The sequence below is a fragment of the Vigna unguiculata genome, chromosome 2, assembly GCF_037176805.1.
Source record: "Vigna unguiculata cultivar grain cowpea cultivar isolate G323 ecotype 2 chromosome 2, ASM3717680v1, whole genome shotgun sequence".
In the NCBI taxonomy this organism is placed as follows: Eukaryota; Viridiplantae; Streptophyta; class Magnoliopsida; order Fabales; family Fabaceae; genus Vigna; species Vigna unguiculata.
Genome location: NC_140793.1, coordinates 32,046,640 through 32,065,315, shown reverse-complemented (window position 1 = coordinate 32,065,315; position 18,676 = coordinate 32,046,640). Strand labels below are relative to the sequence as shown.

The 18,676-nt window shown below is 29.5% G+C and overlaps 2 protein-coding genes and 1 pseudogene across 2 annotated transcripts; 1 reads left to right on the top strand and 2 right to left on the bottom strand.

The window, feature by feature from the left end:
- The first annotated feature begins 1,796 nt into the window (after positions 1-1,796).
- LOC114173882 (fatty acid elongase 3-like pseudogene) lies at positions 1,797-3,094 on the top strand (annotated as a pseudogene).
- A 1,024-nt stretch (positions 3,095-4,118) lies between these two features.
- On the bottom strand, positions 4,119-6,080 carry LOC114173879 (UPF0496 protein At2g18630-like). The gene is made up of 2 exons (XM_028058538.2): positions 5,796-6,080; positions 4,119-5,683 (listed from the first exon to the last, which is right to left on the bottom strand). Exon 2 carries the CDS (start codon positions 5,434-5,436, stop codon positions 4,297-4,299), a length of 1,140 nt encoding a protein of 379 aa, XP_027914339.1. The 5' UTR covers positions 5,437-5,683; positions 5,796-6,080; the 3' UTR covers positions 4,119-4,296.
- A 7,301-nt stretch (positions 6,081-13,381) lies between these two features.
- On the bottom strand, positions 13,382-14,573 carry LOC114173016 (geranylgeranyl pyrophosphate synthase 7, chloroplastic-like). The gene has a single exon (XM_028057206.2). The coding sequence runs from the start codon at positions 14,502-14,504 to the stop codon at positions 13,407-13,409; it is 1,098 nt and encodes a 365-aa protein (XP_027913007.1). The 5' UTR covers positions 14,505-14,573; the 3' UTR covers positions 13,382-13,406.
- Positions 14,574-18,676: the final 4,103 nt, after the last annotated feature.

The window sequence follows — 18,676 nt, the reverse complement described above, 5'->3', positions numbered from 1 at the left end:
TTTATACTTTCCGAATTTTGGGTGTTTTTGAAGTCACTTCAAGATCCAAAAAATGTCTTTTGGAATACTCAGTACAATTGAATGTTTCAGAACGTATTTTTAAATTCAAAAATGATTTTTGAAACACTGGTTCACAAATTTTGTTAATATTTCAAAATGATTGTTCTAGAATACATTTCTTTATTCAAAAATAACTTCTGAAATAATTATTTTTGAAATTTTGTTGTTGAATCATGTACTGAGAACTTAAATATAAATTTAAGTTTTACATTGAGTACAAAAAATTTAGTATTATATAAAGATAAAAATTTATAAATTTATTTTCTTAATTTTGAAATTAAAAGTAATATGAATTCCTCATGTGCAGATTAAGTTTGTGTCTAGCAAAGAAACGAGGAAGGGGCATAAGGTAGATGGAGGAAGGTGCCACGGAAATGAAGATTGCAAATTAAGATTTGACTAAAGATTAACCTTAGAATAAAAGAGGATATTTGAATTTAAGGGGTGCAAGGAGAAAAAATGAAGGTGAAAAAAAAGTGTGCTATGAATAACGTCTCGGTCTTCATCATGATTTTAATTATTTTAAATTTTCATTTAAGGTCTAAAATTTTAATGAGACGATCAAATATTTCTACAAACACTTTTATCGATATCTCTTTATCGATAGCTCTTTGTTATGATTTTACTAACTTTTTTTTATTTTTGTTTCTTTTTTCACTTCTAAAGGAGAGAAAAGGAAGGTGAAAAAAGAAGAACTGAAACTATATGAGTAACATCTCGATCTTCATTTCATGATTTTAATTATTTTAAATTTTTATTTAAGGTCTAAAATTTTACAAAAGGATCAAGTATTTCTACAAACAATTTTATCGATAGTTCTTTGTTAAGATTTTACTAACTATTTCTCTATTTTTTTTTTCACTTCTAAAGGAGAAAAAATGAAGGTGCAAAAAAAAAAAAAAAGAAGTTAGCTACGAGTAACATATCGATCACTACAAAATCACTTTATTCGATGACTAATTCGATGATTAAATGAAACAATTTATTATAATTTTCACAGTCATTGATTTAGCAACCAAATTTTTGTCACTAATATTTTTTGTCATTATTTCAGTTACTATACGAACTAATTTCATTAACAAGTTATTCAATCGTTATTACATTCGTTAAAATCAACGGTTATTTCAGTCAAAATATGTGATTGCACTATTCTAGTGTCTAAATAACTTTTTTTTCTTGTAGTGATAAGTAGTGGTGACAATCCATTTTGATGAGAATAATCTAATTAAGTTTAAGTCACCTATTAAATAAAAATGATAATATTAAATATCATATAAAAAAAGAAAAATATTAACTCAATACCTCAAGATAATAAATAAAAGCAATAACATAATCATAATAACAACATTGACATAAACAGGTGTCTCGAGGATGAAAACACATATAGGTAATTTTCTTACTTTTAATAAAACTATATTTTTTAACTATTATTTATTTTATTTGATTTTTTATTTTAATTGTAAGTAGTAGTGATGTTACCTCAACATGAAAGAGTATAGGAAAACAATAAATTGAAATTAATAAAAATAGTTAGTATTGAATTTGAGGATTAAGAATGTGATCATGTTTTTGAGAATTGAAAGAGGGTTGGAAGAGGGTAGTAGTTTTCCGTTACTAGAGTTGTTATTCGATTAGCGCGTAGTGGTTGAAGCGGGTGGTTCAAATCAATAACTATTCGCCACGTATCAACTTGGACAACCCTATTTACTGCCTACACCACAAATTTAATGTCTCTCTCTCTCCTCCCCTTGAGTCTCTACGCTCCACCAATCCAAAACTAAACCAATTTACAACATTCGACAACGACAAAACCAGGGAGCACGAGGGTAATGTGAAGAGGACCAGAGGACCAGAATCTACGGCATGTACACGTCACCGTCCGGCGGTACCCTCGGTAAGGCCACGGCGGTGATGCGGGCCCTTAACTTCTACCTCTCCGAGCACCCCGTCATCGTGAGTTTCCGATGGAACCACGCTCTATGGGGCTCTACCTGGTGCTTCCTCTTCTACTCTATCTCTCTCTACTTCGTTCTTTCCATTTTTCTCCACCTAATATTAGCGGTTCTTCTTCGCCGCGGCCAACGCGTTCCGCTTGGGCCGTTACCCGCGCTTCATAGCCTCTCAATGTCTCTCATCTCAGCCACCATCTTCGCCGGCCTTCTGCTCTCGGCTACGTCGGAGATCAGAGAGACGCGGTGGCTCTGGCGGCGCTCCAAGACCCCTCTCGAGTGGCTACTCTGTTTCCCCCTCGGGACGCGCCCCTCCGGCCGCGTTTTCTTCTGGTCCTACGCTTTCTACCTGTCGCGTTACCTGCACATGTTGAGCACCGTGGCGGTCGTTCTACGACGTCGCAAGCTGGTTTTCTTCAAGCTGTTTTATCACGCGATTTCCACGCTCATGTCATTCCTGTGGTTGGAGTTCTCGCAGTCGTTTCAAGTTCTCGCGATCCTTTTCACCACGCTGGCGTTTTTCCTCATTTACGGGTACCGGTTCTGGACCTCCGTCGCGACGACCGGCGCCCGTTTGCCACTGGTGTTGAACTGCCAGATTATGCTGCTTGGGTGCAACTTGGTGTGCCACGTTGGGGTGCTTTTGCTGCATTTTTTCACCGGGGGGTGTAACGGGATTGGCGCGTGGGTGATGAATTCCGTGCTGAACGGTGCTATTCTGATGCTGTTCATGAGAGTGTATTTAGGAAGGAAGAGGAAACCTAGTAAGAATTTGGGTGGTTACGGATGTGGTGAGAATAAAATCGCTCGTTCCTGCTCTGTTTTTGGCGCTTGAAAGGAAGCAGATAGCAATAAATTGAAGTCCAGATAAAATCACGGATTGAAGGTTGTTTGTGGAATTGGGCACTCTCACTTTGCAATTAACAACATATATGCAGATTCTCCAAAAAGGACAGATATGTTTTTAGGAAAGTCTCTAGAGTTTTTTTTTTTTTTTTGTGGAGTACTCTTTTTGATCGATAGCACTGTAATGTAACTAATACAATCACCCTTCATCTCTTTAATAGATTCATTCATTGCTTTAAGCCTTCTCAATTCTCATCACCTCATCTCTTGCTGCATGTTGCATTTAGAAAAGAGGTTCAGCAGTTAAAGCCATTGAATTTTCAATTCCTAAGTGTAGATCAAACCCTGTAATTAAATGTCTTTTTACTTTTACTAAGTTATGGTTTTTGCCTTCTACCAGAAGTGATGTCTTAATCCAAGATCATCATTTCACATCTTATATACATACTCCGACATTAAATCTACATAAAAAAAATCTACAGTGGGAATGATAAATTCTTTTAGAAGAATTATACACATTTCTAAAACATAAGTTCTTATATTATACCTTTCCAAAGTTAATTTTGTTTTTTATATTTTCACAACCTAAAAATCAAATTGTGTTACGTGATCTTATATTTATATAGTACAATGGAATTCACTAAGACGTTGTAATGTTGGATTTAATTTAAGATTTGTAATGTAGTTTTAATGATATATTTTGACAGAGAAGGTCAAGCTATAACAGCTAGTATCTGTTAGTTGCAATGGAGTTTAAGTAGTTTGTTTCCCAATTAATACAACACTTAAATATTGAAAACTAATTCAATCCTATATCAGATAACATTACTCCTTCTGTTATCTATTTTATCTGACTAGTTGTTTTTATACATACAATCAAATATAATAAATTTTCCTTACTCTAACAAATATATTTAAATTATCTAAATATTAGAGACATTTAAAAATGTATAACTCATAAAAAAGTAATTAATATAATTTTAAAATTTGTAATTAATAGATAAATAAAACACTATTCCAAAAAGTTAACACTCTTAAAAGAAATAGAGTAGTTGGATTGTCGTATATTAAATAACTATTCATTCTTTTTCCAACTTTTTATACATACAAGCTAATATTGGTTGTTAACGAGTTCGACGTTGGTAGAATTAATAGATAAATAACTATTCATTCTTTTTCCAACTTTTCCTTACTATACACACATTCCAACACATATTCACTTGATGTTCAGTTTCATCTAGCAAACGAGTAACAAGAAAAAAATTAAGCAGGAAAACTGTTTGTATAGGCAATTAGGCAGCACAGAAATAGAATACAACTGTTATACACAAGTTAACATTTCTATGTTTCTTTCATAATCATAAGCACAATAGTGGCGTTGTTGTTGGTGTTTAATGAGTACAATTTAGCAGCAGGAGCAAAAGAAGATGACAAGGGGCTCTCAACCAGAGTAATTAATAATCTTTTTCACAACCACTGTCCTTGCTCTTCTTATCTGGCGACTACATTCGTCAGCTTGCTTACTCAGAGCCTCAATGGTCTCTGCAAAAGCGTCTATATTCTTCTTAATCTCATCAATCGCAAACCTTACACCTTCCTCATTTCTCAGAGCAAAATCAGCACTCTGCAACATGGATTCAATCTTTATTTCCAATTGGTCAATGCGCACCCGAATGTTGTTCAAGTCCACCAATGTAATGTAGCTACCAGCATGCATAGAACTGATTAACTCTGTTTGGCTCTTCAGAGCTGTCTCATATCGCTTAAAAAGGGAGTCACACCATTTCCCCACTGAGCCAACTGGAACAGCCAAAGCACCAGCCAAAGCAGTCACAACAGGTGGTGCAGCAATTGCAGCTGCCACCACTGAGAAAATCAAAACAGACACGAAGGCAGCAACGAAAATGGCATTTGAGACCCTCTTCAGTGTCTTGAGGGACTTCAATTTCTTATCAAGCTTTTGTTTTCTGATTTGCAGTTTCTTCAGCATTGATGCTTGCTTTTCATAAACTGATTGAAACAAGGAATAAAACTCTTCAGTGAAAGGGTCCCCAGCTTCCTTGAAACCCTTCAGCTCTTGCAATGTCTTCAAATAAGTAGACCCTTCAACCCCATTTTGCACCTCTTCTTCAAAATAGGTAATTGCAGACTTAACCATAACATGCCTTTGGCGTGCTCGATTCAAGCATTTATCAAGATTATTGCAGAATTTCAATGTCTGGAGGCTATTTTCAAAGAACTCCTCTACCAAGGAGAACAACTCCTTGTCTTTCTTATTCCATATATCTTGCTTGCATTCTAGAATGACTTTGGCAACGTCCCGATTCATTTCAAGCAAACTACCAGTAACTTCCCCTAGTGACTCAATGGATATGGAACGAACCTCAATCCCACTAGCAAGAGAGGAGATCACCTTGTTGGTGCGCTCCTGAATGGTAGCATCAAGGGATTGCAAGTTTGGATCTTCAACACATGCCGCTTCATAAGAACTTAAATCATCCGCATAGAGAGAATGGGTACCCATTTTTATGGGCGTTGGAACATCACTACTACTAGGTTTACTTGATTGACCTCCCATCATAGATAATTTTAGTCCTAACAGAGATTAAACCTAACCCAACTTCAGAAAAATTAGAAGGGCAAATGGACTACAATTAACTTACTCTATCCTCTCTCTTTCTCTCTCTCGCCTTACAATCAATTACCAATATTCCCAATCCTCAAAAAGGGCATAGTTTGGGCTGACCAATTAGATTCCGGCTTTGAGATTCAGAGCAAGAAAGATGCTCAGAATGTGGCAAGATCCAGCACCCAAAAGGCAATCCTCACTAGAGAACACAGAATAGGTACGTATAAACAGAAATTCTAAAAAGAGGATAAATTAAAGCTGCAATTTTGAAGTATAAAAACGCAAAGGGCCGGATTAGAAGTTCTTAGTACCTGGGATTCAGTCGAAATTTAAGAATTACTTTGGAGTGTCTCACTTGAGTTTCGCCCAAGGTGAGTGAAAAGAATCGGACATTCCAATTAAGTGCAAACCATGATACACGAAAGTGAGCTGAAGCTTAATTGATGCATTGACTGTATGGGTGTTAAGATTGTGCAAAGGAGGCTATGAACGTAATTGAGAAGTGTGAGGGTTCGCGATTTCCCGAACCATGGAAGAAGTGAACGAAGAAATGGGTCGGCAACACCAAAGAGTTTGGTCTCAGTTCTGGTTCGGTTTTTGAAGCTTCAGAGAAGCTTCATCGTCTTTGGTCTTCTACCCTTCCAGAACGAGACTTGAACAACCAAAGATGTGCGCGTTCTTTGAATTTCAAGGCCAAGTTTTACTTTTCCTGTCTTATTTACCATGACATGATCGTGCAATATTGATTTTCTGTTTTTAATTGTGTAAATTAAGTGTCAGCATAAAATTTAGTAAACCATTTCTCTAATTTCATGTTTGTGTAAAATGTATTATAAGCAATATTAAAGTACCGAGGAATAAAATTGTATATTGATATTATATAAACAATAATGCAGTGCTACAAAATTAATGAAATAATAGATTATACTTTATTAATAATTATATTTTATATTTTAAATATTTTACTTGTATATATTATGATGTTTTTGATTTTTTAAGTTTCTAATTTGGAGAGTTTTAATACCATAATGTTGGGCTTGGGGCGAAGGCGTGATGATCTCATGGGCCTAACTTCACCTTCAAATTAACATTCTGAATTCTTGGTAGTTTCTTCCTGTAGTTTAATTTTTTCTTTCCTGCATCCTTACGTAACAAAATATTTTTTTTATTATTATTATACAATTTGGCAGTCAAAATTGATTTTCCGATAATAGAATCAAAAGCTACACACAAAAAATCATTTTTTTCTAAAAATTATATTTTTGAATTATAAAATCCAAAATTAAAAATATTTCTGAATTACACAATCTAAAAATTAAAAATAACATAATTTAAAAATTAAAAATAGTTTCTGAATTATATAATCTGAAAGTTACTTTCAGTTTGTATTATACAATTTGAAAGACATTTTTAACTTTATAATCCATAAGTCTTTTCAAAAATGAAATAATTGTCAAATTACATAATAAAAATAATAAAGAAGTGCGGGAAAAAAAATATATGAAGGTGAAGGAAGGACTGAATTCCAACATATCAACTGGAAATTGACAGTCAATATGATAATCAAGGAGTTAAAATTATAGTTAAGATTAAAACAAACTATAGTATTTTTTCAATAAGTTATATATAATTGAAGGGTTATAATAAATAATATTTTTTATATATGATTTTAATTATATTTTACTAACAAAAACACAAGTTTGTCACACGCGTTGTATTTTTTAATTTTTATAGAAATTTGAGTTAAGATCAATAAAAAATATATAATTAATTTTTAAAGTAGTTGTTAAATGTAAAATTAGAAAAAAAAATATCTACATAAAATAAATTTTTAAAATAATAGTTAAAGATAAAAAATGTTTTTTTAAATAATGGTTCAAGATAAACTATTTACAAAATAATTAATTTTTAAAATAATAATTAAGAATAAAACTGAAATAACAAAATATAGACATAAAAGAGCGTATCACTTTATATATTATTATAAATAATTCAAAATTATTTTTATTTAGTTTTAAACTAACACTTTGCATCTTACACTGTGATTAGTCTTCATTTAAAAAAAAAGGGGGTGTTTAATGTCAATAAAAATTTAATTAAGATTCAACTAAAAAAGAACAATAAATGTGAAATCTCTTGCAAATGGTTGGCGACTTGCAATGTAAAATCATTCATTATAAGGGACTAAAAGAGAAGGAACAAAACCTGCCATCTATCGTAAACTTTATTGAGAAGATTAAGAAAGAGGTAGTTGCATTGAAAAGTTTTGTGCTTAAAAACCGAGAAACTGAAGTACAACAAGAAAAAAATGCCCCAATTTGGAAAGTGTGGAGAGAAAGACTTTGAAAATACGTCAATTTATACGCAAACTTCTTATACTTGTCTGTCCCCAAAAGTTTAAGGCACGGTACCTTATTGGCACCAAGTGTCTCACTACCTTCTTTCCCAATTCCTATGAGAATTTGATAACATCAAAAATATCATTAACTATACGATGAACCTAACGAATTTCCTTTATAAATGAAACCAATGCATCTTCTTTTTACTCCTTTGATTGTTCACTTAACGTTTGTGTCTCGATTAGGTGAGACAAGTCAATCAAATTAGTGTTCGGCCCTTAGGTTGGGAGGAGTGAGTACATGTAAAAAATATTCTTGACACTCAATTCAACACGTGTGCGACTATACTTGAACTATCTGAATTGAGATGTACTCAACCAACATATATCGAAGCTTGAATGATATCATATCGATCAAGAAGATACTTTGATGGCAAAATCATTAACAATGGTGAAAAATAATTAATTAAAGATGATATCAAAAATATAATTAGCAAGACTACTAAACTGTCTTTTACGACACCCTTATCCGCTTGGAAATAACAAGTACCTAAATATCTTAGTCTAAGGAAAAAGAGTGATTGCTTGAGATATGTGTTAAGAGTTCAATGTTATATGTACAAGGTATATTCGATATTGCAAGAACACACCTCTATTTATAAGATTACGTTATGAGCTTTGTATTGTTCACAGATTAATTAAAATTCAATGGTCTTGATTGTCTTTTGTTCGCTTTTGGACTATTCTTTATCCTATGATAATGAAAGTTTCAACTAATTGATCATCTAATTGATTTATTTTAACTACTCAAATCGCAAAATCAATACTTAAAAAAATGTTGACAAGTTAATAAAACAAATAAGAAATATGATATTTTAGGTTAAGTTACAATTCAAAGGTAAAACTGACACAAATAAGGACCATATAAAGTTTGAAAAGAAGTCCCTCTCTCAACTTAATTAAAAGTAACTTTTTAAGCTCATCATTTAAACAGTTTAAGTAAATGTTTGTCTCAGGCTTCTCTTTGAAAAAAATACGTGAGTTAAAAAACAAAAAAATTGAATCAAAGACAGTTTTTATTAGAATAGAAATGATATTCAGAGTAAAAACAACTTCTTCAAAATTTAGTGCTAACGGTAATATAAATTGATGAAAAAAAAAATAGAATATTTTCTTTTGATTTATCTTCAAATCTTTTCGAGAATGAGTTGGTATTTTTTTAATCGTATTATTATATATAGTTACCGTCTCTGTTTATAATTAATTATTTTTAGTAGAAATTTTGATCACATAATGACATGAAAATGAGTGACTTAAGAATTTGTAACAATCATTCAAAGAAATTATGTTACTACCATCTTAAAAATATAGCATTTGGTCTAATCCAATATCACCAAAGTAATTTATAAATTGAGTTTTGTTTTCTATGCATATACTTTAATTCAACTATATAACAACTAATAATGCGAGTTTTTCTCATATATCTTATAATAAATTATTTTAACAAATATGAAATCACAATATATTTTTTTTCTAAAATACTTTTGAACGGAAACGTAAATAGTGTTTTTGTTTCTATGAGAAGTTTAACGAACCATGGTCAACACCAAAATTGGAAGGGAATACCCCACTATATTGATGAAATGACCATATATATATATATATATATATATATATATATATATATATATATATATATATATATATATATATATATATTTGCGTATTTATTTGGGACTATTAAGTTTTCTTGAGAAAAAAAAAATACTTTCTGTCTAAGATAAAGTGAAAGAAATTTCATTTACCATTCGATTTTGTATAAAATCATTCCAAATCTTTTATAATTAGATTTATTATTTGGATAACTAGTAATATTTAGGCTCAAGTTAGGCTCATAATTGAGATGTAAACAAATAACAAATCAATTTATACTATGATGGAGGAATGTTTAAATTTCCTTCTTAATTACGGTTTCTACATATTATTTCATAAATTGTGTTAAATTATTAAATATAATGTTTTAAAAAAAGTATTGGAAATACCTAAATTATCTTTACATGTAAACGTCAACAACGACTTAGAACAGAAAAAAATAAATGTCAACAACTATCATGTTTTTATCTCTGCATGTAACATGTGGATCACGGGGTGTCATGAAATCCATATTAGGTGCTTAAATTACAAGGAATTTTTAGTTTCCTACTAAAGAAATTTAAGATTTGCTAGTGCATTAATGGTGAAGCAAAAATTCAAAATTAGGAAAATTCGCGCTTCTAACCTTTTCAGATAGTCGTCTATAAGAACAAATCTAATTCGTGTGTCTTCAACCACTATACTTTATTATTTTCAATTAATAGAAAAAATGGAAACCCTGAAAAAATATAATTACCCACTCATGATTTTAGTATAATGAAAACGGTCTGATATAAAGCATAAAATATAACTAAATAAAATTTAGCTTGGTTGGCTCCAATAAAAAATATGTCAAATTCTATGATGACAATTTTATGGATACAAATTTTAAAAAATTTAATTTAAATTTAATTTATGAAAAATAGATTTTAGATTTTGAAATTGATCCAAATATTCAAGTATTTAATCTAGATTTAAAAAAATTTAATCTATTTTTTTTTTAAATAGATTTGGATTGAAAATCTAATCTAATTATTTGGATCCAGATCCAGAATAGACATAGATTAGATCATTAAAAATTCAATTCATAATCACCCTGATACAAATATATACTGTTTTTTATATGCATTATTATTAACTTTATCCAGAATGTTCTTGTATTACTCAAATTATTTATATCAATAAATCTAAAATTTTAACAACAAGAATAAGAAACCAAGTAAATTTTATCATATACTTAAAATATACATTATATTGAACTTATTACATTATATTTTTCTAAAGGAGATATTAGAAAAATTAGTACACAGTAATAAATAAGTTTATATAAGAAAAGACATCATTTTGTATTCAAAATTTTAAGATAATAAATTTATAAATTTTTTTATTTACATATTAATTATGTTATTTATTTTTATTAACTTTCAAATAATCTTAAATTCCTAAACCGTTACTAGTCGTGAACGATATGAATAGAAAAGATACATAGACGACAAAATATCCAAAAAAATCGACAAGAGTGGCTTACACATGCATGATGATAACTCAATCAACACCCTCAAAATCTTCTAAGTGATCCCAAATTGTTTCAGATTTTGGTTTCTCTTTCCTTCCGTACACGTTTTTTTTATGCGTGCATGCACACTGACAATTCTCATCACCAACACGTAAAAATATCGGGCTTTGAATCAATATTATGTATGGATTTAAAGGTAAATAAAAGTATAAAATTTCATATTAATTAAAATTATTAGTCAAACATTTTAATTTCCTAAAACATAGTATATTTTCAAAATTGTCTTCAGCTATATATTATTTTGAGATTGTACTCAAATTTGATGGAAATGATATTATTTAATAGCACTTTATATATTTGAAATTAATTAAATATAAATATTTTTTTAGTTAATGAAAATAGCCTTTAAGATGGAATTGTTCATATAATGGGTAGCTAATGAAGTTGATAACAATGACTATGCTTAAAAAATCCATGGTAGTTAACGAATTAACGGACATTGTCACCGACTCACTGTGAATATGTTATTTTTGTACTTTTTGCAGGTTCTGTTGACTATATTAGTACATGTGTTGACTAAATTAGTACATGAACTTTCGGGTTTGGTTTTTTTAAGACTTGTCTCCTAAGAAAAATAAACTGTCTGTAATAATCTAATATATGATTTACTTTTTTCAATTAATTTAAATTTTTAATTAAGTTAGGTGGATTGTTTTTTTTGGTCTTCATAATGTTTTAAAATATATTATTATATTTTAAAGTTTTCATTTTATATTATTTTATATACATTTTTGTTGAACAAATTTCACATTGGAGAAGAGTTACCGAAAAAAAAATTTACAATAAATAAATGATTTGATTTTCTTAATTCAATATTTCGTTTGGTATTATTATATACTTTTGTTTGATAACACTTTATATACTTTAAGTGAAGTTTATTTGGGGAAAGTCATTTTAAAATTTATGAATTCAGAACTTTTATATTGTTTAGACAATATATAATACAAGTAATATTTGTATATGAAAACCAAGATAACCTTACGAAAAACTCGGTCTGTGTTATTAATTTTATTCACTTTTTCTTGGTTTTTCATTAGAAAGTAATAAATATAAAGAAAAAATATTTACAAGTTTGTCTAACTAATTTAAGTCCCTTGTTTTTTATTATAAACAATATTTTCAAATAATTTTTTTTCATGAAAAAAACTACTAACTGAGGGAGTCAGAAAGCAAAGATGAAATGAAAAAAAGAAGTATTACTTAAAATACTACTTACTCTTTTATTTAACAAAATATAAAGATTGAGATTTAAAACCAATTTTTGATGATTGATTGTCAATAAAAGCTGCTAAAAATGGTTAGGAATATGAAGGTTGTTTGAAGTCACTTAGATAATAAAATGAGTATAAAAAAATATAAAACTATACGCATAAATATATTGTTGAGGGCTAGGAGTGATTTTCTGATTTTACTCAAGACTTCATGGTATTAAATCTTTCGACAATTTCTCTTAAAAAAATCTCACAGTGACATCATAATTAATGGTTCATCTTAATGGTGTAAAAAAATAATTGATTAAATATATTTTTAATTTATAAAATTAGAGCAAAATTATATATTTTTTCATTTCAAATTAAAAAATAAATTAATATAATTTTTTTAATTTAACAAAATTAATTTTCTTTATATATTAAACGGTGTTTTAAATTAATAATTAAACTTTTAAATGTTATAAATAGTGTAACTCAAACGTTATAAAATAAAAGAAAGAAGAGATAATACAGATTTGAACGGAGAGAGAGTAACTTTAGGGACTATCAATTTAATCTTTATCAGAAAAACTGTATAGCATTTAATCAAAATTAATTGATGTCGTAAATATGAGAGATAAAACCATTTAATGATCACATGTTCCCGTAGAAGAAGAACCAATGTAGTTCGAGGAGTCTCAGGACAAGTTGCCCCTGCCAGTAAAGAATATATCCTATCAAAAATTCCGAAAGCTGGTCACACACAGAGCCAAAGCGTACATAACTAGAAAACAGACCTTTATTTTATTGCAAAAAATTCACTCAACAATGCACACAACTTACCAAAAAAGTAACGCATTGAAGCAGAGAGGTGAACACAAATCTATTTGACACGTCCCCAGAGACAAAACTCGGTATCCAATGTTTTCAGATACTTTGCACACTCAGTCAGACTACACTAGCTAAGCTACTCTCTTTTCACTCAGATTATTAAATTAATTAATCTTTGTTGTTGATTTTGTTCATTTTTTAAGTATTATTATTATTATTATATTAATGTATCTTTGATATTAATAATTTTGCAAATGATGTCGTTCTTATCAATATTCATGTTATTTTCTAATTAATAGGAAAAATTAGCACAGCATAAAAGACTAAGACTAACAACGGAAATATGAATTATTAATTAATTTTGCCTATAAGCAATGTAATTGGTTAATGCAATTAAAGGAGCTGCCTTTCTGGGATCAAATCCAAACAATTGCTCCTGCGCATCCTGCAACAGTTTCTCAGCAAACTCTTTGGACTTATGTATCCCTAAAAGTTTAGGGTACGTGACCTTATCAGCCACCAGGTCCTTCCCCGCCGTCTTCCCTAATTCCTCGGACGACTTAGTTACATCCAGAATGTCATCCACCACCTGAAACAACAACCCAATGCACCTAGCGAATTTCCTTAATTTCTCAACCTCCTCGTCCGACCCACCGCCCACAATTGCGCCCAGCACAACCGCAGCTTCCAGCAACGCCGCCGTTTTGTGCACATGAATGAATTCCAACCTCTCCAATCCCACATTAGAGGCCCCCTCCGAATCCAAATCCACCACCTGTCCCGCCACAAGGCCATCCCCGCCAATCGATTTCGCCAACTCTCCAATCGCACGAACCACGCGTGCTGGGGAAACACCCTCGGTTGCTGCCGCCAAGTGCTCAAACGCGAACGCAAGCAGCGCGTCGCCGGCGAGAACAGCCACGTCCTCACCAAACACCTTGTGGTTGGTGGGCTTGCCGCGGCGGAGGTCGTCGTTGTCCATGCAGGGCAGATCGTCGTGGATGAGCGACATGGTATGGATCATCTCGACTGCACAGGCAGCGGGGATGGCGGTGGCCTCGTCGCCACCGACGAGCTCGCAGGCAGCGACGCAGAGGATGGGGCGGACCCTCTTGCCGCCGGCGAGGAGAGAGTAACGCATAGCTTTGTGAATCTTCTCCGGGTCGCGCAGCGCAATGGCTGCGTCCAAAGCTTGGTTCACAGTGTGGGCCTTGTGGAGCATGTAGACTTTGAAATCAAAGTTTGGGGGATCTTCGATTTCTGCTATTTTCACTGTAGTGTCTACCTTAGCAGGCACAGCAGAGACAGAGAGAGAGTGGAAAGATGAGAGTTTTGACGTTTGTGGTTTGGTGGGATTGAGAAGCAGCGTGAGAGTGCGGGAAGGGGGAGTGAAAAAGAGAGGTGAAGGTGTGCTGAGCATGGTGGAATTGAGACAAACATAAGAAGAAACCATGTTTGGTGTTTGGTTCTAAGCGAGAACTGCGAAATGGTGGTGTTGTGGTTTGAGGTGGTGTCGTTGGCCTGGATAGTTATATAGACTTTGGGATTCCACTCTCTACACCATTCAATTTTTCTCCACCTAACAAAAAAGTTAATACTTTAATTTTTTTTATTTAACTTTTTAAAATTATTTTATATTTTAAAATAAAATATATTTTATTTGTATAGTGTAGATGTTAGATAAAAATAAGAACATAGATGTGTCCAAATGCAGTGGGATCATTTCTGATTCTTAAAATGAACAACAACAAAAATGGCTTAATCAACCAAATGTTCTTTAATGACACATTTATAATTGGTAATTAACTTAAACTTTAAATCTTATCAGTTTGTATATTTCATTAATTAATAATTAATAGTGATTATTATAAAATGGTATAAAATTTGATGTGTATGACTTATTTATCCCTCACGTCACGTCTATGTTTGTGAAAAATTAAATATGGTTCATTTAGTATTTAATTCAAATTTAATATTTTGTTTTCCTTAAACTAGAAGATCACGATGTAATTTATATTTTATTTCTCCAATTTTTCTCAATTTGTGATTTTATTTTCTTTATTTTAGAATAGATATATAAGTTCTTGATTTTGGAAAGTGCATTACTTTAGTATATTTTCAATTAAAAATATTAATAGTATTTGGAATGAATGTGTTGTAATTTGGATAAATCAAAGTAGATAGTTTGAAATAATATTTTTGTGAGTCGAAATTATTCATATTTATATTTATGTACGTAAGAACATATTAGTGTTTGTTGTGAACTTTGAAAGATGTGTTATCCAGCATGATAATAAAATATAAAATGTCAAAATTTTATTTATAATAAAAACCTTCAAGAAAACGAATGGATGGGAGAAACTCAGTGGGAACAGACGAGCCCAACAAAGACCGAGAAGTGTGTCATAAATATAGAAAACTTAAATCACTTTCTTAAAGAGTATTGGTTATTTAAGGTTCTATAGAGTCTCGAAACACGCTTTGAGTTCTTGTCCACAGTAACACGTCATGGTACTCATTTTTAATGTAATGTTGTACTTACATTGAATCAAAAGAGTATAAACTAAGTGTGTATGATTATCAGTGTATACTATTAATTAATAACACCTATTTTCAATGTGATTTTGAAGAGACTACTGGTTTGTGATTAACATGTATGATGGTTTCTGATTGGATAATTTTTTTTTTTCTAATAATACATGTATGTTTGAACTAATAAGTACTGTTTGTTCTATAGATATTTCTAATTTCATTAAAAAATAAGCAATAAAATTATTATAGAAACGTAAATAGGTCTGAATTAAGAGTTAACAATTTTTTTTTTCTAAAAATACAAAATTAATTAAGCGAATAATTTACTATGCTTGATAAAAATTTTAATATAATCACAAAAATGTTAAAAGTAAAGTCACTGTTTTTAATGAATTTAAGTACATGTTTTAATTATTTATATGTCTCATAAATTAATAATTAACAGTGATTAATAATAAAGTGGTATAAAAAGTTAACCTGCATGAGTTATTTCTTTCGTTGTGAAGTGTTTATTATGATTTTAATATTTAATTTAAAAATAATATCTTCTTCTTTAAATTAATTCATATAATTGAGTTTTATTTTAGTTTCTTAATATAAATAATTATCTAAAAAATATTCTCAATATTGTTTGGAACAGAGTTATTTAGTCTCCTATTTTTCAAAACCCCGTATAATTCTCAACTATGTTGTTTTATTTCTTATACTTCAACGAACTCCATATTTCACTCTCGGTCATATCAGTTTCATTTCTTTTATTTTAATCGATTCAAAAGGTTGTTTGTGGCATGTTAAGTCAAAAATTGAATTGAATTAAGATAAAAGAATGTAATTTATGTAAAATTATGAATTTGGCCAAAATTACATTTTTTTAAATACGTGAACCAAATATATTTACAATCAAAGTTACATATTAAACTAGATGAAAAAACTAAAGTTACATTTATGACAAAAGGATATCTAAAGTCTTGTTTTGTTGTGATAGTGGGTGAAAACTGAAAAAAAGGATACAATTAATGTAATATTATGAGGAAGGAAAAAATGTAATTCGAAAAGTAGTAAAATTCCTAGTTTTCTTTACATGTTTCTATTAATCAATTACTATTTCTTCATTTCTTAATTAATTATATTTAACTTATATTCTTATTTATTATTTTCATTGTAATAACTTATTTTTCATTTTATTTTTCTGTTAACAAATAAAACATAAGAGCATGGATGGACGGTAGTAAGAGTGCTGAAATCAAATAAAAAATAAAGAAAACACCAATTAAATTAACTTTTTGAATAATTTAAATATATTTTTTCTTAAATAGTTATTCAATTTAAACTTTCAACAATCAAACTAAATAATTTACCATATTTAAATATAATGTTATATATTTATAATTAATTAACACTAAATATACATGAATAGGTTTTTTAAATATATTTGATTATATTTTAGTTATAATAAATATATATATATATATATATATATATATATATATATATATATATATATATATATATATATGAGAAAAGTTGCAATTATAAAAAAATAATTATACAAAAAAATTCATAACATCTCTTTGCATTTGACAGCTTTTTATTGTGAAAGGTTTAATAAGCTTTTGTAAAAAAATATGAAACATTACTTTAATTTGATAAAAAAAATACTTATTATAGTAAAACTAAATAAAACTGAATTATGTTTCTCTTAAATAATGATTTAATAAAAAATGAAACTAAATCTAACTACAAACACTGTTTAATAGATGGTGACAAGTTGAGAATCAAGAAGAGAGAAACCCAACAAACACCAAGAAGTATACGACAAAGATAGAATGTGGCATTGGATGAGTTTTGAGTGAGAAGGAATCTGTTGTCATTTATGGGTTCTCTTCTGTGACTTTTGTCCCTATGCTTCTGTGTTTCGTGTTATTTATTGAGAAGACCAAAATAAAGTTGGTTCTTTTTCTTTCAGCCTATGCATGTATTTGGGTTGGTTGGGAGTGGATCAGAGAGGATCAGAGACACGTATTAACTCCAATCCTTTTTCACTCGCAATAAATAAAATACTTTCTTTTTATTTATTTTTAATGTACTTTAATAAATTATATATTATATTTTTTCATTTTTATCTACTAACATTTTTTAATTCATAATAAAAATGTAAAAAATATTTCGAAAAAGTTATATTGATATTTAAAAAGTGACCAGAAAAAAAAGAATATTAAAAAAAATATTATTATGTAGTGAGATAGGGTATTTAAGAAACTTTTTAAATTTTGTACAAATGACAACTATCTAAGAAATATAAAAATAATATTTTTTTATGGTTTAATTATAAATTTTTATGTAATTGCAAGCATGTGTTTATTTATTTTCTCTTACTTTTTATTTAACTAAATGGGAAAAAAGTCACAGCTTATATTTTTATTTAAATATCTCAAAAAGCTCTGTAACTTTTCATTCCAATATTATGTATGTAGATATAAGATAGAAAAATATTAGACAATTTGGAGTATCAAAAGAAAATTGATGTTGCATTGCATATGAAACTATAAGTTTTTTAGGTAGTATGGACAAGCTAAATAAATAAATCATAAGATCATCTAACAAGACATGTAAACCATAATGATTTAGAGTATTTATTGGATAAATTTCTCATGTTTTTTCAAAAAATAAAAATTGAAGTTAATATTTTAATAAATAGAAAAATTATGAATAAATTAATTCGTGAAAACCTTTTTAAATAAATTTGTAATTTGTATATTAACTTATCTCAATTCTTTAGACAATTCATTTATCATACATGTTCTTACTATATATCGCAATGAGTGTGTTTTAAGATTTATGCTGTTAAGACATTTGAAAAACTAGTAAACGTGTTATATTATTAACTCAAATAGATTTATTAGTAATTACAATTTCCTCCTATTATTTATATATATGTTGAATTATTTTGTATGTACTGTAATGTAATAGAATATTTTTTTACAAATATGCCTGATATGCTAACATTAAGTATATTATAAATATAGGATTGAGTATTAATTTATACTTTATTTGATAAAATGAATCAATATGCTGAAGCAAATATGAGATGTC

Coding starts and splice junctions, on each gene's coding strand:
- LOC114173016 (XM_028057206.2), bottom strand. CDS start 14,504: ATGGTTTCTTCTTATGTTTGTCTCAATTCCACCATGCTCAGCACACCT.
- LOC114173879 (XM_028058538.2), bottom strand. CDS start 5,436: ATGATGGGAGGTCAATCAAGTAAACCTAGTAGTAGTGATGTTCCAACG.